Raw genomic sequence first — 26,117 nt, forward strand, 5'->3', positions numbered from 1 at the left:
ACATAATTTAGCAAATCGAACAATTTGTCAACTTGCTCTAATGAATGTGTTTACTTTCATTTTATTTTAGATATGTGCATTATGCATTATCTTACGAAGTTTTCAGCTTGCTTGACAATTGAGAAGTGTTCCATTTCTCGTTTTCTGCTGACATTGATTAATTATTTGCTTTGGGCTATTTGATCTGCAAAAAATTTATATGCTATTCTTAGACTGCCATTAATTTTTAAAAATTTAACATTTCTAGCCATAAACTAATATGTAAAAAAAATTTGAATTAATTTTTTAATGGCTTAATATTGATTTTTTTCCATCAATTTCTAAATCATGTTTTCTATTTGCTCTTAATTTTAAAAAGCTGCTGACAACAATCAAAAATTTTATTTTATACGCTCTTCCAGTTTCAGAGCAAATTTCGTTGGATGAATTTCCCTTTCATAATATTTCCCTACAAAAGTTATTCCAACCAAAGTATATTATATATTTAAACTGAATAGAAATTAGAACAGCAATTTTTTTATGAGTATATAGCGTGAAATTTGAAAAGTGTCTTAAAAAACAAATTCATCAAAATTAATTTTATAACTATTATTTATAAAATATTCATGAAATGTTATAATTCAAGAGAAGTAATTTGGACCTTTAATTAATATGAGGTAAAAAATATTATTTTATAAAATAACATGACTATACTATAATATTAATTGGAGGTGGAGTGCATCTGCTGGTGCACAAGGGAAGCTGAAACTACCACCCTGGAGAGTGAAGTTCCATCTGGCGGAGGGTGAACCACGTACAAAGTCAGTGCTGGTTCAAAACATCTCCGTCAGAATGAGCGACTTTGCAGCCCTAATGAATTTGAGAAAAGCATAACCTGTCCTGGCGCTTGAATGCAAAGAAATATTGATAAAACTTTGTCCACAATATATTAAGCAATATATCTGAAACTGAATTGATAGGATTAATTTATTGATGCTGAACAGAGAAAGTCGGCCGCAATATTTTCTCAGGGCTTTTGACAAAACCAACCTTTTCTTCAATTCAATCCATGACTCAGCATGTACTAGTTTATATATTTTAAAATTTGAATTTAAAAAAAAAGTTCCATGACTGTAATAAAATACATAGCAATATAATATATTACAAAGCAGGAAATGTATTAACTGAACTAAAATTTCCATTTGTTGTATACAAAAATTGCGAGAATTTATTTGTTATATTGAAAACGTCTATACAATTAAATAGACATTATGATGCAATTTATATTCTTTTTTTTTGTATTCAAATTACGAAACACACTTTTTTTTTGTGTTTTACTTGGCAATTGCATAAGAAGACAAATTCATTTACCTCTCATCTCACAGGAACTCGACCGACATGCAAAAGGCAATCGCAGCCGTCCCACTTTAGCCTCCTTCCAGATGGCTGAGTGCTTTTGCGTCGCGCGTAATTTTTGCTTTTTAATCATGCCAGCGCGTTCGTGTTTTATTACGCACGCTCGTTTGCAACCGACGCTCAAAACATTTATTGCGACAGCAAAGCGCGCAAAAAACTGTGTTTTTGCAGCAAACCAAATTGCAAATTCCACGTCTGTCAGTGATACATTCAATATGAAATACATCAAATCTCAAATATCTACAGGTCACCTCTGAAATTTATTATTTTAAAGAGGAATATATGCGGACTTTAAATTTTCTACATAACTTGGTACCAAACTATAATAAAGCGAATCCTGTATTAATTCAGTTGATTTGACGAAAGAAAAATACTATGCTTTGCAAATAAATAAAATAAATGTATTTCCATTGCTAGTATCCATGCATAAAATATCTGATAATATTTGTTTACATTATTAAATTGTTAATTAATCAGCAAGGAGATTAAAAAGAGGAGCCCAATTTTTAATTTCCTCATTATTAAAATTTATTTGCTTGCATCCGAATTTTGCTAATTTTCTGAGAAACCAATTTGATCAATAATTATTTGGTTACAAATATAGCCGCCAATTTTCTGTGACTAAATCTGTTGGCAATAAAAATAGTTGACTTGCAGCTTTTGTTTTTTCCAAGCAACGCCCAGCTTGTACTTAAAGTCGCTGCCCTTAGGCATGTAAAGGAAAGTCGGAACCTTGAGCGTCTCCAAAGGCATTTTGGTGAAATTCATTACCAGTGGCACATTCGTACTTGATTCGTATCTAACTCTCGTGTAATTTCCATCTGTAGATGGTCCCCTAACCGTGCACCACCTCTCTTTATTATTATCGATAAAAGTCTGCGCGATTAAATTGTCAGACTTCTCTCCTGGGGAAAGATAATTTATGATCAATAATTCTATTATTGTTGCATTCTTTTGAATGTACCTTCAATCCAATCGTAAAATGCTTTGAAATCCTTGTAGAAAATAAACGCTGGTAGGTCCCAATCATTTGTTCCACCTATGTACAACAGTGCACACGTTTTATGTGCGTCTTCATAATTCTTGTGAACAAAAATTTAATGAAGAAATTTTAAAATACTTGACAGTAGTTTCTTACATGGTACTCTTTAAATTTTGATTTGAACCACAATTTTCCGTCCGGTCCTTTGACCAAAGAACCGTTAGCTGCTTGGGCTGTCTAAATTTTAGCAGAAAATTAATTAAAATTTGACCCAAATTATGATTATGTTTTCCATCCAACATTAAAGAAGAATTCATCAGCCGCGCCATCAGCGGAATTGCATTCACGTGGGCGGTAAGTGGCCAGTTCCTATATATGCATTATATATAATATAATTCTTTTTTTCAAACAACAAAATTGCAATTTTTGAACTTACAGCCTTGCCTGTCAAAATAAATCTACTTTGTAGCATTAAAATTGAAAAAAAGGTACATACTTAGCAAAAATGTGAATTTGAATTGCCTGGCAAACACTGGTGCCTGTTTTTCAAAGCATTTGAAAGCTCTGAATGCCGCCTCACAATGATTTGTGTGATCTATTTTATTCGATAAAAATCAAATTTTTATTTTCAAATAATTCCTACTCATAGCTTTTCCGCACGTTTGGAAAACTGAGAAAGTTAACTCTTCACTCAAAATTGAAAACTTGAGTATTTGATATTCCAACAGTGTGGTCTTTTGTGCCTGAAATAAGTTTGTTATTCATTTAATCATTATTTTTCATTAAATTAATTTTTTACCAAACTCATTAGATCCATTATGCATTTTACATAGCACTAAAAACTTAATATTAATAAAAATTCTTTCTCTTGCATTAAGTGGAACCTTTTTCCTTAAGTTATAGCTACTTGTGTTTTTAAGTTCATCAAACTCTCCTAAATTTTAAAAAATAAATTAATTTTTAATTTTAATTTTATATACAATGGAAATAAATTACCATCAGTAATATTGAGCAACTTTCTACAAGAACTTATTGCGTTTTCTGGAGATTCTTTCAAGAATTTAAGCTGATTAAATTTTTAATTAAAACTTATTTTTTTTTGCAAATGGCAAAATTCAACCTCGCATATAAATTTCTTTTTGCTAGAGCAATTTTCCATTGCAAATGAATTCAAGTCAGGCCGTTCAAGTGCGGAAGAGACATCCTCATTGTACTTGTTTTGGTAAAACTGCAAAACGTCACCCTCTCCAATGGCCGCAGACGTTGTTTCAATAACTTTTAGGTCATCGTCGCGTTTTATATTCAGAGAAACGCAACTTCCATTGCCACTACTGGGCAAAATTGACGGCTTCCATGAAAATGAATTCTTCGGTTGACGGATTTCTTTCCCGTAGCACCACCGATACGAGTTCGTACAGTCCATTCCCGAAGCGGACGTCCAAAATTCGTCGATCATTTCAGGCTCAAAGTCAACTTTGATTAAGTTATTAAAGCACTCTTGCTTAAATTCGGTCGAAAAGGAGGCCAACTTTCCTCCCAGTGAGCAACATACGTCACGTGCTTCAGTGATGTTTGCCTTTTATTATTAAATTATTTATTATTCATGTTGAGAAAAATAAAAGTAAATTCCCACCGAATATGATGAAAACAAATAATAGGAATCGCAGTCATAAACCCAAAGTCCACCAAGGTAAAGATCTTCAAAATTGTAATTATTACTTTTATGTTTCCCTGAAAAAATATAGACAAGAAATAAACCTTCAAGAGATTTAGTCCTTTTCGTCTGGCAAAATTTTCCCATCAATTGTAAAAATGTTATCTTATAAAAAAAAAAACTCACTATTGAGCTGCACTTTTGAAGACTGCAATTTGCAACGCAGCTTTGTGATGATTCTGGCTGGAATAATAATTTTCGTCTAAAAAGTCAACAGTTTTCTCAGTGTATAATTTTACAATTGAATTTTTTGTTTGACAAGCGAATCGCAGCGAGTCATCACAATTTGCCCTGACAACACGTCCATCCGAGACAATAGATGCACATTCTTGAACTTCGCCTTCGCCAAAGTTGAAAGGTAATGGTAGTTTTTCTGCCAGGAATTCCTCCTCGCACGTGACCCACTGGGTGGCGTCAAAATACGCACCAAACCAGAACTGGTATCCCAAGCTCACTAATTCACCCAGTTCATCTTAAGAATACATTTTGTTTTTGATAAGAATTTTTTATGTTAATTAGCAATTATTATTTTATACCCTTCAATGTTTTTGTGAAACGGAAGTGGTCAGAGCTATTTATTTGAAACATAACCGGCTGCATGTTTATAGAGTAGCAAAATTTCCAGTTATCGGTCCAAGTTCGCTTTTATTATAAATTATTAAATTTATTAATTTTTTTACATTTATCAATGCTAATTAATTATAGTTACAAAGTGTTGGTTGAATATAGCGTAGGTCTGTTCTTCAGCCTTGTAAAACTGCAGCAAGATATAATTTTGCATACTATTGTCTAATTGATTGAAAATTATAAAAACTCCTGGAATTAAAATGAATTACTAATCATGTTGCCAGTCTCGTTAAAATGCAGACTCTGGATTAGAAAATAATGAGAAATTTTAAGATCTGTCTAATAATAAAAAAAAAACTTGCGCTGAAGTCACAGAACATGCATGAAGATGCCTAAATTTTACAAATTTTTAGTGTATTTGGAGAAAGGTAAAATAAAATTAATACCGAATCGCAATGATTATCTTTGAAATGGAAATAAAATTCAAGAAAATATTTATGAATATTGTATAACAAACGCTTACCAGGAACCTCTGCAAGTACAGGTGCCGGTCTTTGAATTTTTACAGGGATTTTGGTAGACTGTTTTTGAGCCTTCCCTGCACTTTTCTGTGAAGTTGGTGACGACGTTATGATGCTGGTGCTCGTCGCCTTCTTGGTAGTGGGTATCAAATTAGAGATTCTCTTTTTAAGCACATTAGCCTTCTTCTTTGGCTGTTTTGCCTTGTTTCTTTCCTTCTTTTTCTGAGCTTCAGCAAAGGTGGCATAAATCTTGAATTTAAATTAAAATAGGCTGATAAAGAAATTCAACGATAATGTACCAAAAGCACAATGAGAGCGCAAAATATAAGCAAGCGAAGCCTCATTTTACACTGACAAAGCGAGCGGCATCATTCTGCAGGTTTTGATGATTTGGAAGAGGAAATGATGGTTGATAGTGTATCTAATTAATTTTTAATTTCAATTGATAATAATCTATCTAATTGTAAGAGGATATTTTTTTAGAAATTGAATTGAAATGACGCAGATTGAAATTTATTCTAGCAATTAAGTGCAACTTTTTTATTTGAATTATTAACAATCAATTAATGTTTTGCTTATAAGATCTGATTTTTTTTATTGAAGTTTGAAGCTGAAATTTTTAACTCTAAAATTTTTTGATGATATTATAATATAATAATATATATTTTCAAAGCGTAAAGGAAAATAATCATTTACGATCGTTAGAGCTTATAATTTTAACATTAAATATTCATTATATTCATAAATAAATAATTTAAATTTTTTTTTTTTTTTATTAAAGATATTTGCATAATCACTTTTTTATACCAATATATTTAATTTTATAATTTTTAATAAATAATTAATAACACTTTAAACATTGTAGCAATACCAAAATTTCTTTTGATAGGTTTGAAAAAATGATTTTAAAATTAGAAATCATTCCGTAGTTAACTTCAATAGTCTAATCAATTGCTGAGCGCTTAACGGTGCAATTAACGCAGGTTAAAACTGCAACTGTGCAAATTATTTTCTCGCTGGACGGTTGCGGGAAGTGCGCCAATAGCTGTTCGCTTCGATGCACAGCTGATGTGAATTAATGGCAACACATTAAGAAAGTGGCGTCGACACCGGTGTGCATTTCCTCGACCAAGGCCAATGCTGCAAAGTTCACCTTGCCATTTTATTGCCACACTTGTGTTGCAGAAGAATGGCACGAGTTTTCATTTAACGTGTAATAATGAAGCTAAATTTTATCAAATCGAGTATTTTTTTCCTCATAAGAAAAACCGATTACCAACCGACTATGACAGAAGATTATTTTTGCATATTGTACTAGATCTTTTAAATTTTTCTAACAAAACTAAGAAAAAAATTATTTTAAGACAATCTGGTTTAAATAATCTCTCAGCTGAATAAAATTAAACGGAAATTAAATTTCGTGGAAATTAATTAAGTAAAATGTAAATTTTAGAGCACAATTGATTTTGTTTTGTGATGTTTGTTATCTGAAATCAAATTTATCACAATATTTTTCTATTTTAATTTTCATTTTCAAGCAGGAAATTAATTTTCACTGACGGGAGCAGGGCGGCAGCAACTTTATTATACATTCAACATCATTCCGCTTCAATGTTTAAACAGTTGCTGCACCACTACTTACTACTTTATTTCATATTTTTGTGTAGCATTTATTTTCATTTTTAAATACATTTTTTTCCTTAAATGCAAACAGTGTGGTAAAAATTGGGAAAATAAAAACGAAATCAATAATAAAAAAGATAAAATAGGAACTACGTGTTTAATTTATTTTCGTTTTACTTAAACTGCATTTACGATGCAATGAGACAAAATATTCCAGTTTAAAGTTAATTTGCTTAAATTTGAAGTTAAAAATTGATATTCGGCCAAACTTTTATCTTTGATAGATATGAAATATTATTTCTCTCTCGATTCAATATGTAGCAAGAAAATTTATAGTTCAGAAATTTTTTAGCTTGTTTTCCATCGGGTTTGAGTTTGCAATTAATTTTACACCCTTGAACACAAGTGATCGATATGAAGCACCACCCACCCGAATACGTCTCTCTGTGAACTCTGCGGCTTCTGTGTGCGGCGTTTGTCTCATCAATCAGCGCTATCGGATCTAATGAGAATCTTATTCAATTGCGCGACCGCCCACCAGCAATTTTGCAAACGACGCGTCGACGGCGGCAGGTGGCGAGTTAAATGAGCATTTCGTGTCCTGATTGATACAGCCCCTCTCTTGCGGTGCTGGTTTTTGCCTCGCAGAGCACACAAGTGAGGGTGGTATGAAACTGATTGAGCCAAGTGGAAAGTGATCTTCTCGGAACACCACAAGTGTCGGAACTGTGCAAACAGGAGAGTGTGAAGATAAATATTTATTTGGCCATCTCTCAATTGAAATTTTAACATTAATTTGCATCAGGAAAAATTTAAAATTACAAAGGTGTCAAAATTTATTTATTTATCTTTTACTATTAATTTTTTTTGCAGTTTTCATACTTATTATTTACCTATGTTTGAAATTTTCTTCAATGATAAATACAATGACTAAATTTAAAAAAAAAAATTATTCTTTTCCATCAGAATGTCAGAACGAGGAAAATTTAATGAATAAAACGTTCATGAAAACGCTGCTAATTAATTAATTGCATTGCTCAATACAATGAGTTTCAATCGTGATCAGCTCAAGAGAACAAAAGACCCATTCTTTTCCATCGCCGCAATTTTTCTCCTTCCCTGCTTGGATCCGATTTAACCAATTAGCGTCGTTAGGCAACCCGCGCGCCACGCGTGTAGGGCAAAATGCTAGACCGCAGACATCAGTCGACAGTTGCATCTAAATTCGGAGCCAGCCAGCCTGCTCGATTCATTAATTGCAGCCTTTCTTTTAATTCCCCAGACGTCGGGAGCAAATTTCTCTCGAATCGAACGTTTCTTTTTTATTTTTCTCTGGCCGGGCTGATTCTGCGGTCCAATTAGTCAGGGGATTGTTTTTTTTTGGCGGTTTGTTTTTCGAGGAACGCCGACACGTGTGACCTGATTGCTAACGAAGAGCAACACGTGCCCATCCAGCCGAAAAGAACGAGGAACCGTAGGGGGCAAATGACGTGTAAACGAATTCCCTTCCTCTTAAAGGGGAGCGGGTTATTTAATTCTGGCCATTTTGGGACACGTGTATACACAAATTTTGGTAATAATTTGTAAACAATATATACTAATGAGGCACTTAAATTCACTACCGGAGCTATAGTTAAGAAGAAAATTTTAAAATAATATATCTCAGAAACACACTTGTAAATGCTGATTTTCAACCGAGCATTTTTTTTTCAAATCATTTTTTAATTGTATATTTCAATCTTTGTAATAGAAAGCAATTTATTTATCAATTGTCATTGAGGCATGTGAAAAATTGTAATTTTAATCACTTATTACTTATAACCAAAAAGTTTTTATTTTGATTGATTAATTCATCATTAAATTCTTTAAAATGAATCTTTGATAATAAAAAGGTAAATAATTTTAAACGGCATTCCTCAACGTAATTACAATTTTCGCCTTGTAAGTTGTAAGCTCAAATAACACACATTTTAGTTTTCTTTCGAGTCTCCCTGTTTACCAGCATTTCAAGCCGTTAACAACTGATAAAGTCAATAAACTTTCCCAGCTTCACTCACAAGTTCACAGAGCAAATCGCTTTATTCTGAAAATAGACTTGCCATTTGCATACATTGCGCCTTGCTTCAGTCCAAACATTCCTTTAGCAAATAACTGCGTCTTTTTCCACCTCTGAATCTCTTTTATATCTTCTAGGATGAAAAATAATCTGCTTGCGTCACTCATGGACCTCCTGGTGGCCTCAAACAGTCTTGTCAAAGATGCTCTGCGCACGGTTACTGTCTACATAACGCAAAACATCCGCACCAGAGCTATGTCTCTCCACGCGCTGGGCTCATTCGTACTAATTTGGCCGACAATTACTACTTTTAGAATGGCTGATTTAAGCAGAGTTGCAAAAACTTTGAGAGATATTATTGGATAACGTCAATACTCAGTACAATTTCAGAAAATTAAAAAATGGGAACTTCTATTAATAAATTTCACTCAAAACCATAAAATTTAATATAAAAGTTAAAGGGTATTTAAAATATTCGAGGTGAATGAGAGAAAATTCAATATTATTTTTATTTAAGCGTTGCCATTTTATTTTACTCTAAAGAAAAAATTGACATTCAAATGATAAAATAATACTTTTAAAAACCACGTTTTTCTTATTTCAATTAACAACAATTTATTGAGTTTATTTTGTCTTATCTGGCTCTGGTGGGTGACCATTCAGCCAGATCTACAAGAAATCCGCACGCTCACATTAAAACTTTATGTGACAAGTTTCAAATCCGATTTCCTATTTTAATATTCACATTAACTCAATTATGAGATTCTTCATTCTTAATTTAAAATTTAATCTACTATTAAGTCATTTAATTTAATCACATGTGTTATTAGGCTATCCACAATGATCAGGCCAATGGAATGGCCACGTGGCATAGGCAGCTGAGATCTGATACTCCTGTTTATAAACAATTCAAACACTGCCGTACCGCACTCGTTTTCTATTGCAGCACACAAGTTGTCGAAATGCTTTGCCAAAATATGGCATTTTCCGCATATATATTATGGGTCTCAACGCACAGTTTATTACTATTGCAAGCATGGAAAACGCGAAGAATAAGAAAGAGTGCACTTGTAGAATTTTGTTCACGACCAGTGCGATGAAAAGCACAAATGGGAGCCACAAGATGATGAAGCAGATCAACAATAACCTCACAGCCTAAAAGAGTTAGCTCAAATTAATAAATTTTCAATCATTATAAAAAGTAAAATTTGATTTAGCGAAAAGTTTGTGGCTAAAAAATAATTTTAAGAAAATCGTAAAAAAAATCACCTCCATTGATTTTACGTGCTCTGGCATGCCTTTGCCACAATCATTTTTCAATTGCGAGCTGACTACCAGGACCAAAATGATGATGATTACATACAAAGGCAGGTTTGCTATGATATAGTAGCCCTGTCCAATTGTCCGAATTAAGTGCCAGTAGACTTGGTCACAAGATCGATCAATTTTGTCCTTCTGCTCTTGATTCCAGGTAAAAAGTGGAATGGTGAACAGGGCAGCAAGCATGAAAGATATCAGAACGGCCGTCACAGATTTCCTGAAATTTTTATCATTTTATGAATATTTGTAAATATAATTCAGTGGTAAACTTCATTATTAAATGCAAAGAAAAAGAAAAATAAATTTAAAAAATATTTATTTTTAGTCAATTATTTTGTTATTTAATATTAATAATTATCTGGTATAGCAATTAAAAGTGATTAAATGATTAAAAGTTTTATACTTTTTTGTGATGGAAGTTCGGTGAGCGTCGCCGTGCGCCACCGCAATGTGTCTTTCGAGAGTAAAAAACACCAAGATGCAGGCTGAAGCGGCGAAACTTGCAAAAATAGGCACCAAAACAGCTAGGAAAGCGCGATGTATGAACATGTCAAACTTTAGTTGTTTTTTTATTAATTCTTGCTGGCTGTTGGCCACAGCGAAACCCATTAATTTCGTGATTGCGTCTTTTTCATTTTGGATGGTTGCATATATCGCCGCGTCTAAGAGGATGGATAAAGTCAACTGAAATTTTAATCAATTAATTAAGTGTAAATTATCCTTAGTGCATATGATTTGTTTTTGCCAAAATAATTTGGAAAATTTCCAAAGAATATAAATTGATTAAACTGAAATTGCAAGAAATTTAATTTCTTGACGACCAATGTGTATAAAAAAACTTCTTTAATTAAAAAATTTAAATGATTAATCCAATAATTAACCAAAAAATTTAAATTTAAAATTTATAGAATTGTTTATTTGCATTATAGTTTTCATACCAGTAAATCTGCAACCACCAAACCGACTATGAAAATATTAGATGGCGTGTTGAGTCTGGCTTTGTTGAAAACGGCAACTACAGTCATCACGTTGCCAACAATGATGGGCACGACCAGCGCGCAGATCGTAACTAACACCACATTTATGACGCTTTCACAAAACTTGGCCCAAAACGTTGGATCTTTTAACTCCATGTTGATCGCTATAAAATTAAACTGTGTCTGATTCGGGCGAGTGAGCAAATTTCAGTGAGGAAATGTTTCAGTCCTTATCAATATAGTTGCCGACCACACTGATAACGCCTGTTATATCCTGCTGGTGTGCGTCACAAGCATAAATATAAAATATGGTTTGGCGACGTAGAATATTATTTTTGATTTTTAATCTCTAAATGGCAACGTTGAGTCAGATCATGTGTTTTGTTTTCATCGTAGACGAAAAATTGTCCAAAGCAAGAGATAATATAAATAGGTTGAGGACAAAGTAAAAAATTTAAACACCCAAAATATAAATTATGACCAGTATAAAAGTAATGTTTTAATTATTATGTTGCAACAGATTTCCTATTGATAATGATTTTTGTTATAATTTATTTCATACACTTAAAAAAAATTGGTAATCCATCTTTCTAACAAAATTTTCCACCCATGAAATTAAAATTATTTTCGTTTGGTGTTAATATTGTGTCTATTGCATGGGGCAAAAAACCCCAGATAATATGATAAATTAATTTTCAATTTTCCCCTCGAGAGCAAGGAAAAAAGGAAAAGCAATTTCACTCCACATCTTCCAAACGATAAAACAAAGTGACTTTTTCTATTTTTCTCAGAACTTTTCCAGCGGAAGTAAATAACTGCACTTTCTCTCATCGCTCTAACTGCATCCACAGAGTGTCATAATAATTTTTTCTTTAGTTCAGTGAGTCGAAAATTGCATTTTTATAGCTGCGACTAAGTTCCAAATAACCTTGAAAAATTCAGGACCTACAGAAATATAAAATGTACCTGTTTTTATTATTTTTGTAAATACGGTTTTAAAAATAAAAAATCAATATGGTTTTCTTTTTATAAAAAGCAATAAAAATCAATAATTTTAATGAAAAAAAGCAAATCAACTATTTATGTAGTTTATAAGAATTGTTAATGATATTTGAAAAATAAACTGTTTTTGAAATATTGTTTTCATTTTTTTTTTTTTTTTTTTTTTTATTAGATTAGATTAGAAAATTTTATTAAACACAACATGTGTACGACTTAACAGGAGAAGAATACATTTTATACAATACAATATTACTTATCTATTATCTATCTTGCGAGCAGTTTCAGACAAACTTAATACATTTTTACGGCATTCACTAAAATGATACAATCCGATTTTTATTTTTTTTATTTTTATTAAGAGCCAATTTCATAATTCAATAATTTGAGATTAATACCAGGATATTGTGTAAATCTTCTTAAAACTTTTGCTTTTTTTCGTTTTACAATTTTATAGCATCTTTTTTGCAGCATTAATTAAAGTCTAATGGATGATTTTCAGCCATTCATTAAAACATTCACCAAAGCGACTGCTATTTGTTCTGCGCGTACAAAAGGATCGAGAACGGCAGAAGCAATTATTGCGCGCCGCTTTTTATTGCACGCCAGTCCATCACTCAGCAAGTCACTCAGTCAAGTTCCGTTCTAAGAACGCAGACAATATCCCTTGCAAAGAATAAAGAACGGCTTCTTTATTTTTCTCTCTGCTACGGAATGCCTTTGGGTGCGACTCGATCGCCGCGTTTGTTTTTGAGGCGCGCGCGTTTAATGACTATGTTGGCGCGTTCGGATACTGGTTCGGACTCATTTGCATCTTTTTCCAGCCAAAATTTGCTAGGCCTCGTTATTCCATAGGAGCCCCAAGTGCAAACAGAGGAATTTGCAAAAGCAGTAAAATTTAACTGCGCCTTTTCAAACGTTCAAGTTTATAGAAATTGCTGCAGTAGAAACAGTCGTATATAATTTGGCATGTTGGAATTATAAATGGATTTTTTCCACGTTTATCGTTAAAATTTCCTTATTTAATTTATTATTAGTAATAATTTTTTTCTAATTTTATTTAAAAATTTATAAAGTAAAAGCCAAAAGTTTTGATGTACAAAGAGATGCTTAATTTTAAAACTTTTCTTTTTTGACTCAGAGAAATCATGCAGTAATTAAATTTATCATTTTGTGTGAAAATTTGAAAGGTAAAAATTTATTTTAAATCATTTTTTCGAAATATCTATTATTTATCAATTTTTGAATATTAAACGATTTTGCGCTTAATATGTGCCAAGGAAAAAAAACTCAGCTTGCGGCAAGTAAAATTAAGTGTTGAGGCGGCTGCTTCATATAATTTAAAAGCTATTTTCCTAGATATTAAAGTGCTTCGAGCAATGATTTTGTCGTTTTCTCCGTTTTCTTTGCAATTCGAATTGCCTAAATTTATTTAGGAATTTGGTATATCAAAATAATTTATTTTAATTTGAAAACAACGAATTTTATATTTTACTATTCAGACAAAACGAAGTCACAAAACTTAAATAAATTATTTCCCAACAAAATTATTGATTTTTCAATTTCAGGATAGAGTCGCAGCAAATTAATGTTTGATGACGGAATTGCGTGCAGGTGCGTCCTTAATTGAAAAGACCGCACACATGTGCACCGTTCGTCCGTTCTCAACCGGAGCACACAGTGCATGCACCGCTTTTTATTTCATTCGAACGCACTTCTTTCGCATCACGGAGCTCCTGGCACACAAGCGTGTGGGATTGACTCTCGGCGTTTTATTGCGAACTGCTTTTTACGCCGGTGCTGCCAGCCCCGTTGAGCAACAGGGCAAACGCGAGCTGCAAGTGCGAGTTATCAAGTCTGTAAAGTTTCTTGGCAAGCTATGTTCATTAACTGCCCGTTGTTTATTATTTCTCAGTACTTCGTTTCAAGGGTTGGTTCAAACAATGAAGATAAATAAAAACAGTTTTTTGCAATTTTTAATCCAAGGATCTATTAAAAATTTCTTAGGATTTTCATTTATAAAAATATAAAAGTAAATATGACATTTCCAGACAATCTAGCCCATGTTTTTATTATTGGTCGTCATTATTTGTATTTTGTTCGGAAGTTTCAGTAGCACGCAGGATGTGCTTGCGTCAGTATGAAAATATTTTCCTGTTGTGCTAAACAGTCAAATCTGGTGATGAGCGGAAAATGGCCGAACCTGCTTGCATATAGAATTGCCATGCCACTCTGGTTCGACCTTTTTCAGAGTTTAATTTTACTATCAGTCTTGATTCAGGCGACTCAGACTAATTCTGGAGTGAGTAAATTAACTTGTATTCTCCCTTAAATCTCCAAAACGTTCACTCCTTAGAGATATGCTGCTCGGAACAAAGGATTCGGAGGTAAAGAATGAAAGCTGATGTTGTTTTGAATTCTGCTATGAATAATATTAAATTTAGCAGCATCAAGAGCTGCGAGGAAACGCCAGATTATAATCAAGTGTTGTGGCAGAAAAAAGTGTTCTGCTGTCGCCTCGACCAATCGTCGCACACAACCCGCATACTTCATCAACAAATTTGTATCTCATTATTTTTTTAAATATTTATGAACTTGTATGAAATCCCGTTTAGAAAACCAGTTTAAATATGACAGAATCACGAATTCAAAGAACTTCAGAAATTTCACCGTACGAACAACGGAGCACCACACAGCTTGAAGTTGCTGCTGAATCGAGTGATTTGCCTCTGTCAACTTTTAGCGACGGCAGCCCGAGTTCAATCGATCAGTCCTCATTTGACGTAATTCTCAAGTTGAAAATTTGAGCTATTTTACAGCTATTTTGAGCTATTTTAATGTGCAGTTGGTTCAAAAAAATCCGTCTTCCGCTGATTCAATTTCACCTGCCTTGGATGTACAAATATTGAGCTCAACTTCTGCTATGAAAACAACCCCTCAATCTGCAATGATCACCCTCGAGGTTTCAGAAACCAGCATTTCATCAGCATCAGCAGATTCCTCGAGTGGCTCTGATTTGACGACAGTGTTTCCTAATTCGACCAATGGGACCTCGCCAGGCACGATGGAATTAACAACTCATCTTTTAACTTCAACAACTACAACAATTCCAACGACTTCGACAACCATCAACGTACGCCACGCGCTCTAATTTTACTAAATCTGTTTTCATTTTTCCATTCGGTTTGTCGGTGTAGCCAGCTGTGGTCGGGAAATGTACGGCAAACGAAAACGCAGCAGTCAACGTAAAAATTATTTCCTGCTACAATAGTGCAATAATTTTTTACTATATCAAAACAGAGGTCCCTTTTTGCGACTAATGAAGAGCTTGCCGGTTTTCAGTTTTTATGAATCTTATAATTTTGATTATAATTTGGCATGTATTAGATCCAGACTTGCATGGATTCTGGTTGGACGCGTGTGGCCAAACCATTTTATTAGGAAAATCTCTGGTCCCAATAAATTCCTATTGTTCTTTTTTCTTCATAATAATTTTCAGGGCACTTGGCATGAGAACTCGGACAAGTGCTTTGGCCTGAAAATGCAGCCGTTTGCCCTCGAAAGCAAAGAGAAGATCGATTGCATGAAACTCCAAGGTTCCATTTTAGAAAAACTCTGATTATTTTTTTAATTAAAACCAAATTTTCTGAAGCTAAGAACTGGAAGTTCAACATAAACTACTGGACCGGCGGCGCAAAGGATCTCGCGAGTGGCACCTTCGGGTGGTGTTTGGCCAACGGCTCCGCACCCTGGCAAAACATCTTGCCCCTGGCCAGCCTGGCCAAGGACCAGAACTGTGTCCAAATGAAAATTTTAAAAGAAAACGGCTCCGTTTCGATCAGCGGCAGGCGGTGCTCGGACAAAACCATTTTCGCCTGCCAGGTTAAAATTTCTGAAATTATTTTCAAGTGATAATTAAATTTCATGAAATCAGGGTCCACCCACAAAAGGTCCTAAATGCACAAGTCCTGTTTGCCCAAACATCACATGCCAGAAAGACGTAAAATCCCCCCTTCCTCCATTCAAAATTGTTTAAATGTCCCAATTAATATATATGCAGCCAACGCTTTTTACTTCGTCAGCTAATGGAAAATCAATGGTTCTAAAGAGTAAGTTTAAACCACATTTTCAATGCACTTTAAAAAAATTTAAAAGTATAAAAGCGCACACATGTTGGCTTGTTTTTTATGGTTTGTATTTTTTATGATATCAATTTTAAAACTAAAGTATATGAAAATAGATTGGGTTATGAATTTCAAAATGAATTGAAAACATTCTTGATAAAGGGAATAATTTAGGAACACGGGTCTAAAATTGTTCTCAAGCCTTTTTTTGATGTATAGTCGATTTCAGACGTTTCCCTGTATGGCCAATTGTTTACCTACAGGCTACGCAACTATCTCTTCAGCTACAAAAATGACACCAGGACTGTACATATAACTCTGATTTTAATAAAATTAAATTATTGTCCTTGTAAAGTATTTAGAAGCGACGAAAGCTTGTTGTGCTCTAGGAATGTCCCTGCTGAGTCTAGACGCGCAACGCAAGTACGACGCTTTGGCCAGCATTAGCAACCTCAGCCAAGTGAGGAATGGCAAGAGAGAAAAATAAATGAATTATTCTCTAACTTTTATAAATCCAGAGGATCAAAATTCTACTTTCTGGACTTCGGGGTCGGACGAAGGCTGTGAGTCGGTTTTCGGATTCTGTTCTGCAAAACGGTTGTTCCGCGGCGAGGCAAAGTGGCTGCCCGGACAGCCAGACAATGCCGGAGGAAAAGAAAACTATGTGGCAGTGCATATTTGGAGCCAAAACGGACAAGTTCTGCTCGCCGATTACGATGGACAGAAGAAATTCAGATACATTTGCGAGGTTTAAAAAATATGTTAAATTCAGAAGAGTAATTTTGACTAATTGAAAATTATATTTTTAATTTAGAAATTAGGCAACCCTCAGTCAAAGAGTGGAAAGCAAGCGATGGTGGACGAATGTTCATTCATATTCAACGTCACCTCAAGTATTATCCTTCTGATATAATTATCATTTAGTGAAGAATTTAATGAAAAATGATATTAGCCGAAATTGACTTGCTGCGAAATGCGACGATATTTGATATGCGGATAAAAGTGCCGAGTTATTTTTATTAAAAAAAATATATAATAATAACATTTATATTTTTAGTGCTTTTTGCATTGTGTTGGCGACGCTGTGGGCCTGGTATAACTTTTTAACGACATTCATTCTTAATTTATTTTAAATTTTAACAAAGCTGATCGGTGGGAAGATTGTGGCGAGCGATATATTCGCAATGCTGGAAAGTTTGAATATGACAAACGCAGACGAGCTGATGAAAAACATGGCCATCGTGGACGAGTGCAATAATAAAACTTGTGAATTTTCAGATCATTTGAAAAAAAAATAATAAAAAAATAAAAAATAAAGATGGAATGGACGAGTGCGACAAGGCGTACCAATTATCAAAGTGCGCCAGGGACAAGTCGCCGGCGGTTTTTGACCAGATTATTAAAGACCTGGATAAGAAGGCGGCAGACGTGATCAATTCGGATTAAAAATCGTTATTCTCTGCTAGATTTTTTTGTATTATTTTTCAGAATGATGAACTCGTTTCTAAGGCTTTCGGATGCGCGAACTCTTCAACTAGCTACACCATTGACGTATGGAATTCAAGATATTAAATCTACTGATTTGAATGGTTTGTTTGCAGGTAGTTGCAAGGAACAATCTAACATCGCTGAATCTGAGTATGTGGATTAATTAGAAACATAAAATTAACTAAATTTTAATGTTTAGACGCTTCAACGTGCGTCGACTACTTCAACGGAGAGTGGGTCTGCAAATGCAGCGATTTGAAAGTTTACCATGTCAAATACCAAGCTGCAAGTGTAAGTCTGTCAAGTGGGGAAAAAAAAACAATCTAATTTCATTTCATGACGCAGTACAATTATCTAGAAGCAATTAAGTTTTGTTGCGAGCGCGGAATGCGATTGTTGACCACGCCAAACTTTTTTGCAGCCACAAAATGCATGCAGGCGGTGGGGCGTACGTTTTCCCAAAATCAATTCGCAATTTAAATTCTTTATAACGTTATAGCCTCTTTTTTTGAAGTTGGAAATCTTTCCGTTAACGGGTACTCAAATCGGTTCTGGACGATGACAAACTCCATAGTCGTTGACGTGACGAGCGGATTCAGCTACGATTGCCAAACGCAGACGGATTTTCTACCGCAAAAACTTAACACCAGTTACTTAATTTATTTTGATCCCACGGCCGCGTATGACGGTGGGTCGCAGGTTATGTGCGCTTTCCTTGATGGTGGGAAGCCGAAGTTCAATTTCAATTCAGCCACTACTGCGAAGCTGCCATTCATATGCGAGGAAATTTTTTAGTTTGGAAAATATTACGAAAAAAAAATTATTCTGTTGCATTGTGAACTCTTGATGTTAATTCTCATCTGTCATTATTGTAACAAAAGCTCCAATTGGATTCTTGAATACCTCCTATCCAAAACGCTTCAAGGAGATTATTTAAATAAGAGATAATGATTTAAATTTTTTTTTAATATTTCTGTGTCGTGAATGAACATGGCACCATAATCTAACTAATCAAGTCAATACACCCAATTATGCATGCACAATTAAAAAATAAAAGAGTTGGTGGACAGTTTTAAATCTTCAACAAATTTTAATTGATTTATTTTTGTATTTTGTATTTTTGGAAACAATTTCTTTCTACCCCTGAAGTTATGTGAACGGCTGGTCAGCAACTTATACACTACTGGAACTGGGACAAAGACATCCCAGCTGCATGTTAAATACCAGCTGGTGGTGGAAAAAGCCGTCGTCTCGACGCGTTCATGCAATAGAATTTAATTGCTATGAGGAAATTCCGAATAGCACCTCATTTCCAAGAGGAGCTCCGCCCGATCCTTTGATTAAATTTATAAATGCCAAGATTAATTAAAAAAAAAAAAAATTGTATTGGTTGTGAGAGAAGGTAAAGAACGCAGACAAAATGTAATGGAAGTCTGATAATGAGAAAGCCGAGACTTTTTCATCGTCCATCATAATAAACGGATGACGTGTGCGAGCGAAAGTGGCCTTTTCCGATGAAAGTGATACGGGTTGCGTTTTTTTCTTCTCATTCCACGTGCCTAAGCGTGATGCTCAGCCGTAAGTCTTTTATGTCCAGAGAGTGCACAAACACACAAGTAACCACATAAAATGTATACCGAGAAGAGACGACGAGCTGCAAGTGTTTGGCTGAGAGCGGCGGTGGTCTGGTCACTTTTGTACGGAGAGTAAAAAGGATTCATTTTTATAGCAGCATTTACCTTGTGCCCGTTCAAGGATGGGGTAAAATTCATTACTTTTTTTATCCATAGTATACTTTCTGTTTGAAAGAAACTATGTTTAGAGTTTTATTTCTATAGCTCATAGCTGAAATTTAAAATTACGGAAATTAATTTTCCAACAAACATAAATTTTCAATTTTAGGATTGAACTAAAATAAACCGTAAATATGTTTTTTTGCTATTCTACTTTTAAACATGAATTTAGCCGTTATTAATTTATATTTTTTACGCCTAGATTTCAATCTGCACTTCGGAGAACCGGCCGACCTTTCTTGCAAAAAGTAATCTCGATTCCAATTGTTCAGGGATGCTCTCCGCTTTTGTCGTCCAATCGGATTTGCCATGTAATTTCTCTAAAACCGCAAAAAGCGCCATCAATCTTGCTTTCCAGCAGCTTTTCTTTCTCCGCGCACCGACCAGGCCGACGACGACGACTCCGAGATTGCATTACCGTGTTTATCTTGCTCGCGACGCGGTTGGGTGGGCGGGGAGTGGCCCCCGCGGTCCTTGGGCAAACTTCATTAAGACTCGGCATCCTGCCTCAAGATTTCCTCCTGTGACCATCTCGCCTGACTTACACACACTCTTCGCGACCCCCACAGGCTTTGCGACCTCACACGCGAGTCTAACTTAGGAAAGGCTCCTGCTGACGCACGAGCCGCCCGATTGATTAACTGAGAAAACATTGAGCTGTGTTTTATTAATAAAACACACTCTTATTGATAAGTTTTTGGTTTAGTTCTTTTGCATCATAAGTTTTAATTTTATTCAAAATATAAATAAGTGGTTTTGTGGTAAAATTCCAGAAATTTAGTTTTGCTCTTAATATTTTGATAAAAATTGCCAAAATATGGTGGAATAAATAATCCATATTAAATTAAATTATATTATTTTAGGATGAAATACAATTTTCAAAAACAATAAGTTTTGGGTTTATAATTTCATTCATTTTAAAAGATGGTTTTTAAATAAATGTTTTTATTTTTAACAATATTTTGCAACTTAATTTGTGTTATTAAATCAAATTTTTGCAAACTTTTTTGTAAAAATAAAGTGTTTAATGGAATATACATATAATGCATGTTATAAGAAGATTATTTTATCAAATTAGAGGCAGAAATAATTATATAGCAATTATTATTGCAAAAGATCGTAATACCAGATGAAAAAATAATTGTTACATACATTTAACATAATAACTTCCTTTCAGTTAACGTTGTGAAGCTCCTTCAGATTAAATTGGAGTTATACATAAAGATAATTAAAAATCTTAAACAATCTGAAATATGGAATTTAAACTTTTATGATACATAAAAAGCCCTTAGAAAAAAAACACCAAAAATATGGTCGATATTATTGATCAGCAATTCATTCATTAAATTTATCCTTCTTTGAATATTACAAAATAGATAAAAAAAATTCCTATTTTTAGAGTAAGTGGCAATCTACTTAACTAATGAAAATAAGTTACAGAATTCCACGTAAATGAACCTCATTGTCAATTAAATTTGTGTATGCATAATTAAATCAATTGACGTCATTTCAGTAGCTGGCCGTGCAAAACCACAAACCATCCGATACACTCGGTGAATTCAAAACGCGAGCTGAATCCAAGCGCCGCGCGTGAAATCAACGTTGGCATTGAAAATATGCAAATTATCTCCCGCACCAGTGTGTGTGTGTTTTCCACTAGAGTATGTATGTGTGCAAATGAATTTTCCTACAAAACTCGTAAACACAGGAACTCGCACGCTCGGTGGCATTGAAAAGAAAATTTGCTCGCAAATCAATTACGCCACACACATGGAAAATGGAAATAATGCAGCTGATGCGAGCAGTGTCGGACGCGTTTTGCATTTAATCATAGCCGATGCAGGCAACGCGCTCAGCAGCCGTGTCGAGCGGGTTGCTAACCACGCAGAAACAATGCAATGCTGAAGAAGAATGAAAGTGCTAGTAATTTTATTTGCCTTAGAAATAAAAGCAAACAACACTCGACGAAGAAAGCGAGTGTTTGTCTCGAGGCTGACAAGGTCGAGTAGGCGGCTGCCGTTTTTCTTTTGAGTTTTTCTCTCGAGGGAAACATTTTCTCAAGGGATGACTATTTTTTTAAAAGTTGTAAATCAATCTGTAATATTTGCTTAAAATGCATTTTTATTCAGATCTCACAAGCATGCCTCTTTTATATTTTTAATCGAATTTTAATTAATTTCTTACCACCTCTTATAACATTTTTTTGTTCAATTAAAGGTGAATGTTTTATTGTCGCTTGCAAGTTTTTATTACTCGTTTTGGAGCTTGGTGGACACCTGCAAGTTTTTAATTACCTGGCAGGACTTCTCAACTTTTTTACTTCATAAAATTAATAAACATTTTAGCTACTTTTTATATCCCTCAGAAGCACCACCAGCTAAGCAATGATGAAAGTTCTTGGATTTTTTTCCAGAACGTTCCTCGGGCAGTTAGAAGCCCCTCTATTATAATTAAATTTAATGGAATGAAAAAATTCAATTGAAAAATTTAAGTCCAGACCAAATTGGCTAGCCATGTGGGGGAAGATTTACTACATTACTTGGCACTAAAAGTAAAAGGCAAAAAAGAAGATTCGTGTGTGAAGAAAATAAGCGTCGATTGCTGGAGCAATGATAATAAAACTCACAGACCGACAATAAAAAGAGTTCACCGAGAGTAGCAGTCACCAGCACTTTTACTTTTTTTCTACATTTGCAGATCCCATCAACATACAGACAATGTTTTGACCATAACTCAGTCACAAAGCTGCTTATCGCGCGGCTGAGGAGGTCGTAAAAGTATCGCGAACAAACCGGACGCCTTTTTAAAAGCAACATCATCAACGGTCGACAGAGGAATTCTATTATTCCCTCTTGGTATGGAGAGACACATTTGTTTTGTTTGGGGATGTGGAAGCTCTAATGGAGCAGAGTTTAGGCTTCTGCGGCGAAGAGAGAAGTCAAGTTTCTTGATGTTCCTTCCCTTATATGGTTAGCTGCTGGGAAAAGGGTTAAGAAAACGGGCATGTTGTTCCAGTAACTTTATGAATACAAGGATTACTAAATTGTGACAGACTTACAGAAGATTTGCATTTAAATTTATAAATCCCTAAAGCTCACTTTCAAAACCTAATTGAAGCTTGCGAAATTAAAAGCGGTCTTGTTTGTTAATTTCTTAAAATTATACTGCAATATTATTTTTACTCTTAAACTTAGGTTCTAAATTAAATTTCTAAATGATATAATCAATTTTTTTCCCATTATTTATCATTCATCTTATAACTTAATCACCTCAGAGTCACTCTCAAGATCATTCGCATTATTTTCATGAGAGTTTGATTAAAGTACTTTTAGTATTCCTTCCCTTTACATACTTATGAATTACTTTTTCAAAGTAATAAATTTTCGCTGGCATTCATCTGCATTTTTTTCTTGCAAAACACCCTGATAAAAAGTCCCATAAATAAAACATGAGCGCTCGCAAGTGAAAGTCCAATTCCGGTATATGGGGGAAAATCGTCCTTCTCTCAACCAGTTCAAATTGGATCTCCTGTTCGCATTTATAACTTTTCCTGCGTAATATTGGACTCCTGAGCGTGTCAGCAGCCGGCTGCTTTTTTCCGCACACTAGAGTTATTTGCAATTCATAGGAAAAGGAGTCGGTTGGTTGCCGAAGAAAGCGACGGGGAATCAATAAGGCACATCTCATTTGCACTTTCCGCCCCACCGACCAGCATCTTGCGCAGCTCAAGGTCGACCTTGTACAACGCCAAACGTGTTATATTCGCACCCCTGCTCGCGAGAAAAGAGGAAAAGTGCCGTCCGTGCCGACGATTCCGAAAGCGAAATTTGCCTCCTTTGATCATATCGCGTTAATTAATCTGCCGATCAAACGGCTGATCATTGGAAGTGACGTTCAATTTGCTAATTGGCTGACTTCATGATGTGCCAGGTCCTTTTCTTCTCAACATTTCTCATTAAAGTTTATCTGTGAGAAAAGAAAAAGAGAGGTCCGCATTCAGAAGGACTTTGTCAAGTGAAAATTACTTTTGAAATATTTAACATTTGGGAGTTTATCAAATGGAAACCACAATTTTAAATTTTATTTTACATTAACTGATATTCCAAAATCCAAAAACTTTCCTCGCTTTGAAGTTTAGAGTTTGAAATTTGTTATATCTTGTCTCACTCCAGGCCTTTGTTTTTCTTTAATTTTTCACTTCTTGCTAATTAAGGCAACGTGAAACTTTTGACACCAAAATTTCATTAGGCTCACTCTTATGCCTGCAGAAAGGGCAGAAAGTTTGAAACGCGCAATTTCACGCCTCTCTTGGTTCATTCGAACGGAGAACGTCTCTGCAAATGATATTAATATTCGCAAGGCCGACAAGAAAGTTGCACGGTCACTTGCTGATGGCGCACCCTCTGCGCAAAAAAAAAATATATCTCAACTTTTGATTAAATGTGAAGTGAAACACTGTGAACTATAGAAACTGATTGTTTATTATTTCTATCACAATGATATTTTTAAAAAGAAAAAGTAAACTATAAATTAATCGTCGCCTATGTTTGTTTGAGTCTGGAAGCAAGATTATATAGGATTACATTCAATGTTAATTAAATTGATCAAATTTATTTAAAATTAAAAAACTTTTCTATTGGTACAAAAAAAATGGTTTTACTCTTAAACAAAACCAACTATTTTTATATGTATAGTTCACTAAATTGAGTGATTGCTCTTGAATATAAACGAAAATGAAAAAAATAAAGAAATCAAATTTGGATTTTTTTTTTACTTCAATCAATTTAACTTTTAAATAGAATTATTTACATTTAAATTCTAAAAAGATGACAGTTTTTCAAATATATTTTCATTAGCAAGTAATTTAAAATGTTTTATCTTCTGAAAAATTGTTGGTCTTTGACTTTAGTTATGTTATTGCAATTTCGAGCAATGCGATGCGCTTATAAAAAAAAAAAAAAAAAAACATTGTTTAAAGTAACGGACAGGCAGAACCGCAGAGGCACTGCTCAAATTTTGCGCCATCTCCAAAGTAGAGTGGCTCTGAAATCCGAGTACGGAGACAGTGACCCATTGCCTGGTCGCCGGCCGGAGATTAGATTACTCGGAGTCACGCCGTGTGTGGCTGCGAATTCTTCAAGTTATGACTAGGAGCCACTCTGCATTGATTTATCTCGCTCTTTTTTTTGCGCTCATGAGAAATGTTCGCCAGACCAAAACTAGTTTAAGGAAAGAAAAACATTAGAAGGAAGAATTTCGCAAACGGCCTTTGTTCCACTCGCAGAAATTTGTGCAAGAAACAACAGCCGGCTGATTTTTTTTCCTTCATCCCTAAATCGTAAAAAGTAACTTCCGAGTCAGAGTGGATGAAAACGCGAGATGAAAAAAAAAGTGAAATCCCGGCGGGAAAAAGCGTCTCAACAATGGTCAGGTTAGCTGCATTTTTATTGCTTTCATTCGAGGCACGACGCCGCGATAAATTATTAAAGCAGCGAGTGGGTGAGTCAGAAAGGAATACGCGGTCGGCGGTTTTTCAACCTCTGGCTCGCACAACAGGGCAGAGTCGTGATCGTTGTCGTTTCATAGCACTTTGGGGGCATATTCAGTTGCAAAGTTTTTCCATGGTTAAATTTCCTCAGTTTTTAAATTTGTACTTTATCTCATAAGAAGTTGTAAAAAATAAAAAAAAAAATAAAAAAAAATATATATATATATATAAAAAATGTATGTTTTTGTTTCATATTGACATTTTTATTTATATATTGAAATAACACAAAATCTCGCAATCAATCAATATAGGAAAATGAAATAAAAATAATATCTGATAATGAATAGTTCAATATTTAATTATAACAAATAATTTGTTGGTAATAAATTATGAGTTTGTATTTTGTCAGTGACCAAGTTTTGTGAAAGTTTAAAAAAAAATTTGCATTCAACCTTCAGTGAATTGAATTTTAAACTTGAGAACCGAATAGCCCTTGATTTAGATATTTAAAGCAGTTGCAGTTTTACTTGCACACGACTTTTCTCTCATTTTTCTTTCTTGCTTGATCGACCCTTGTAATGAGCATCTCGATCTGGCAGTTGTGTTTACCGTAAGATTAGCATTTATGGCACAACTGCGAGAAAATCGTCCTTCGTATATTGCACACGCACACATGAAAAGTGATTTGGTCGCCTCGGTTGATATTGTTATTGCGGCGGCATCTCTTCTCGTCCCCGCAGCTGCCAATTGTTTTGCTGGCCGCAGATGTGCGTTTGCTTTCTCGTCGGCCAAGCAGCACTTTTATGTACGGATTGTTTATTTTATCGTCGCCTACTACCGCTTTTATCTCATCTGATTTATTTGAGAACCCGATCCGAGCCTGCGAGCGTGAGGGAGCAATTATGTTGTTACAAGAGATGATGGATTTATCCATTCGAGATGGTGCCAAAGGGCATAGCCAGCGTAAATCTGGAGGCTGCGATTTGGGAAGCAGATCGATTTAAATCTGGACATGATAAGAAATTCGGAATTTAATAAAGTATAATTTCATTTTATTTATATTTTAAATT

General features: G+C 34.4%; 3 protein-coding genes across 3 annotated transcripts; 1 reads left to right on the plus strand and 2 right to left on the minus strand.

Moving 5' to 3' along the window:
- Positions 1–1,928: 1,928 nt before the first annotated feature.
- On the minus strand, positions 1,929–5,523 carry LOC132205703 (uncharacterized). The gene is made up of 22 exons (XM_059634953.1): positions 5,479–5,523; positions 5,182–5,428; positions 5,105–5,121; positions 5,021–5,050; positions 4,928–4,961; positions 4,801–4,880; positions 4,628–4,733; positions 4,331–4,563; positions 4,218–4,274; positions 4,136–4,160; positions 4,011–4,075; positions 3,498–3,953; positions 3,374–3,443; positions 3,262–3,311; positions 3,177–3,212; positions 3,021–3,120; positions 2,840–2,972; positions 2,799–2,808; positions 2,678–2,746; positions 2,534–2,614; positions 2,360–2,477; positions 1,929–2,300 (listed from the first exon to the last, which is right to left on the minus strand). The coding sequence occupies exons 1-22, from the start codon at positions 5,521–5,523 to the stop codon at positions 2,017–2,019; spliced, it is 2,346 nt and encodes a 781-aa protein (XP_059490936.1). The 3' UTR covers positions 1,929–2,016.
- A 3,846-nt stretch (positions 5,524–9,369) lies between these two features.
- On the minus strand, positions 9,370–11,355 carry LOC132192578 (beta-1 adrenergic receptor-like). Its single transcript, XM_059612602.1, has 4 exons — positions 11,117–11,355; positions 10,582–10,862; positions 10,128–10,395; positions 9,370–10,013 (listed from the first exon to the last, which is right to left on the minus strand). Exons 1-4 carry the CDS (start codon positions 11,309–11,311, stop codon positions 9,768–9,770), a joined length of 990 nt encoding a protein of 329 aa, XP_059468585.1. The 5' UTR covers positions 11,312–11,355; the 3' UTR covers positions 9,370–9,767.
- A 5,314-nt stretch (positions 11,356–16,669) lies between these two features.
- LOC132205704 (uncharacterized) lies at positions 16,670–18,581 on the plus strand. Its single transcript, XM_059634954.1, has 12 exons — positions 16,670–16,748; positions 16,797–17,026; positions 17,093–17,171; positions 17,231–17,280; positions 17,336–17,371; positions 17,424–17,544; positions 17,597–17,706; positions 17,767–17,829; positions 17,880–17,916; positions 17,966–18,057; positions 18,112–18,214; positions 18,266–18,581. Exons 1-12 carry the CDS (start codon positions 16,670–16,672, stop codon positions 18,559–18,561), a joined length of 1,296 nt encoding a protein of 431 aa, XP_059490937.1. The 3' UTR covers positions 18,562–18,581.
- Positions 18,582–26,117: the final 7,536 nt, after the last annotated feature.

This window comes from Neocloeon triangulifer, unplaced genomic scaffold (assembly GCF_031216515.1).
Source record: "Neocloeon triangulifer isolate White Clay Creek 2 clone unplaced genomic scaffold, ASM3121651v1 ptg000003l, whole genome shotgun sequence".
NCBI lineage: Eukaryota > Metazoa > Arthropoda > Insecta > Ephemeroptera > Baetidae > Neocloeon > Neocloeon triangulifer.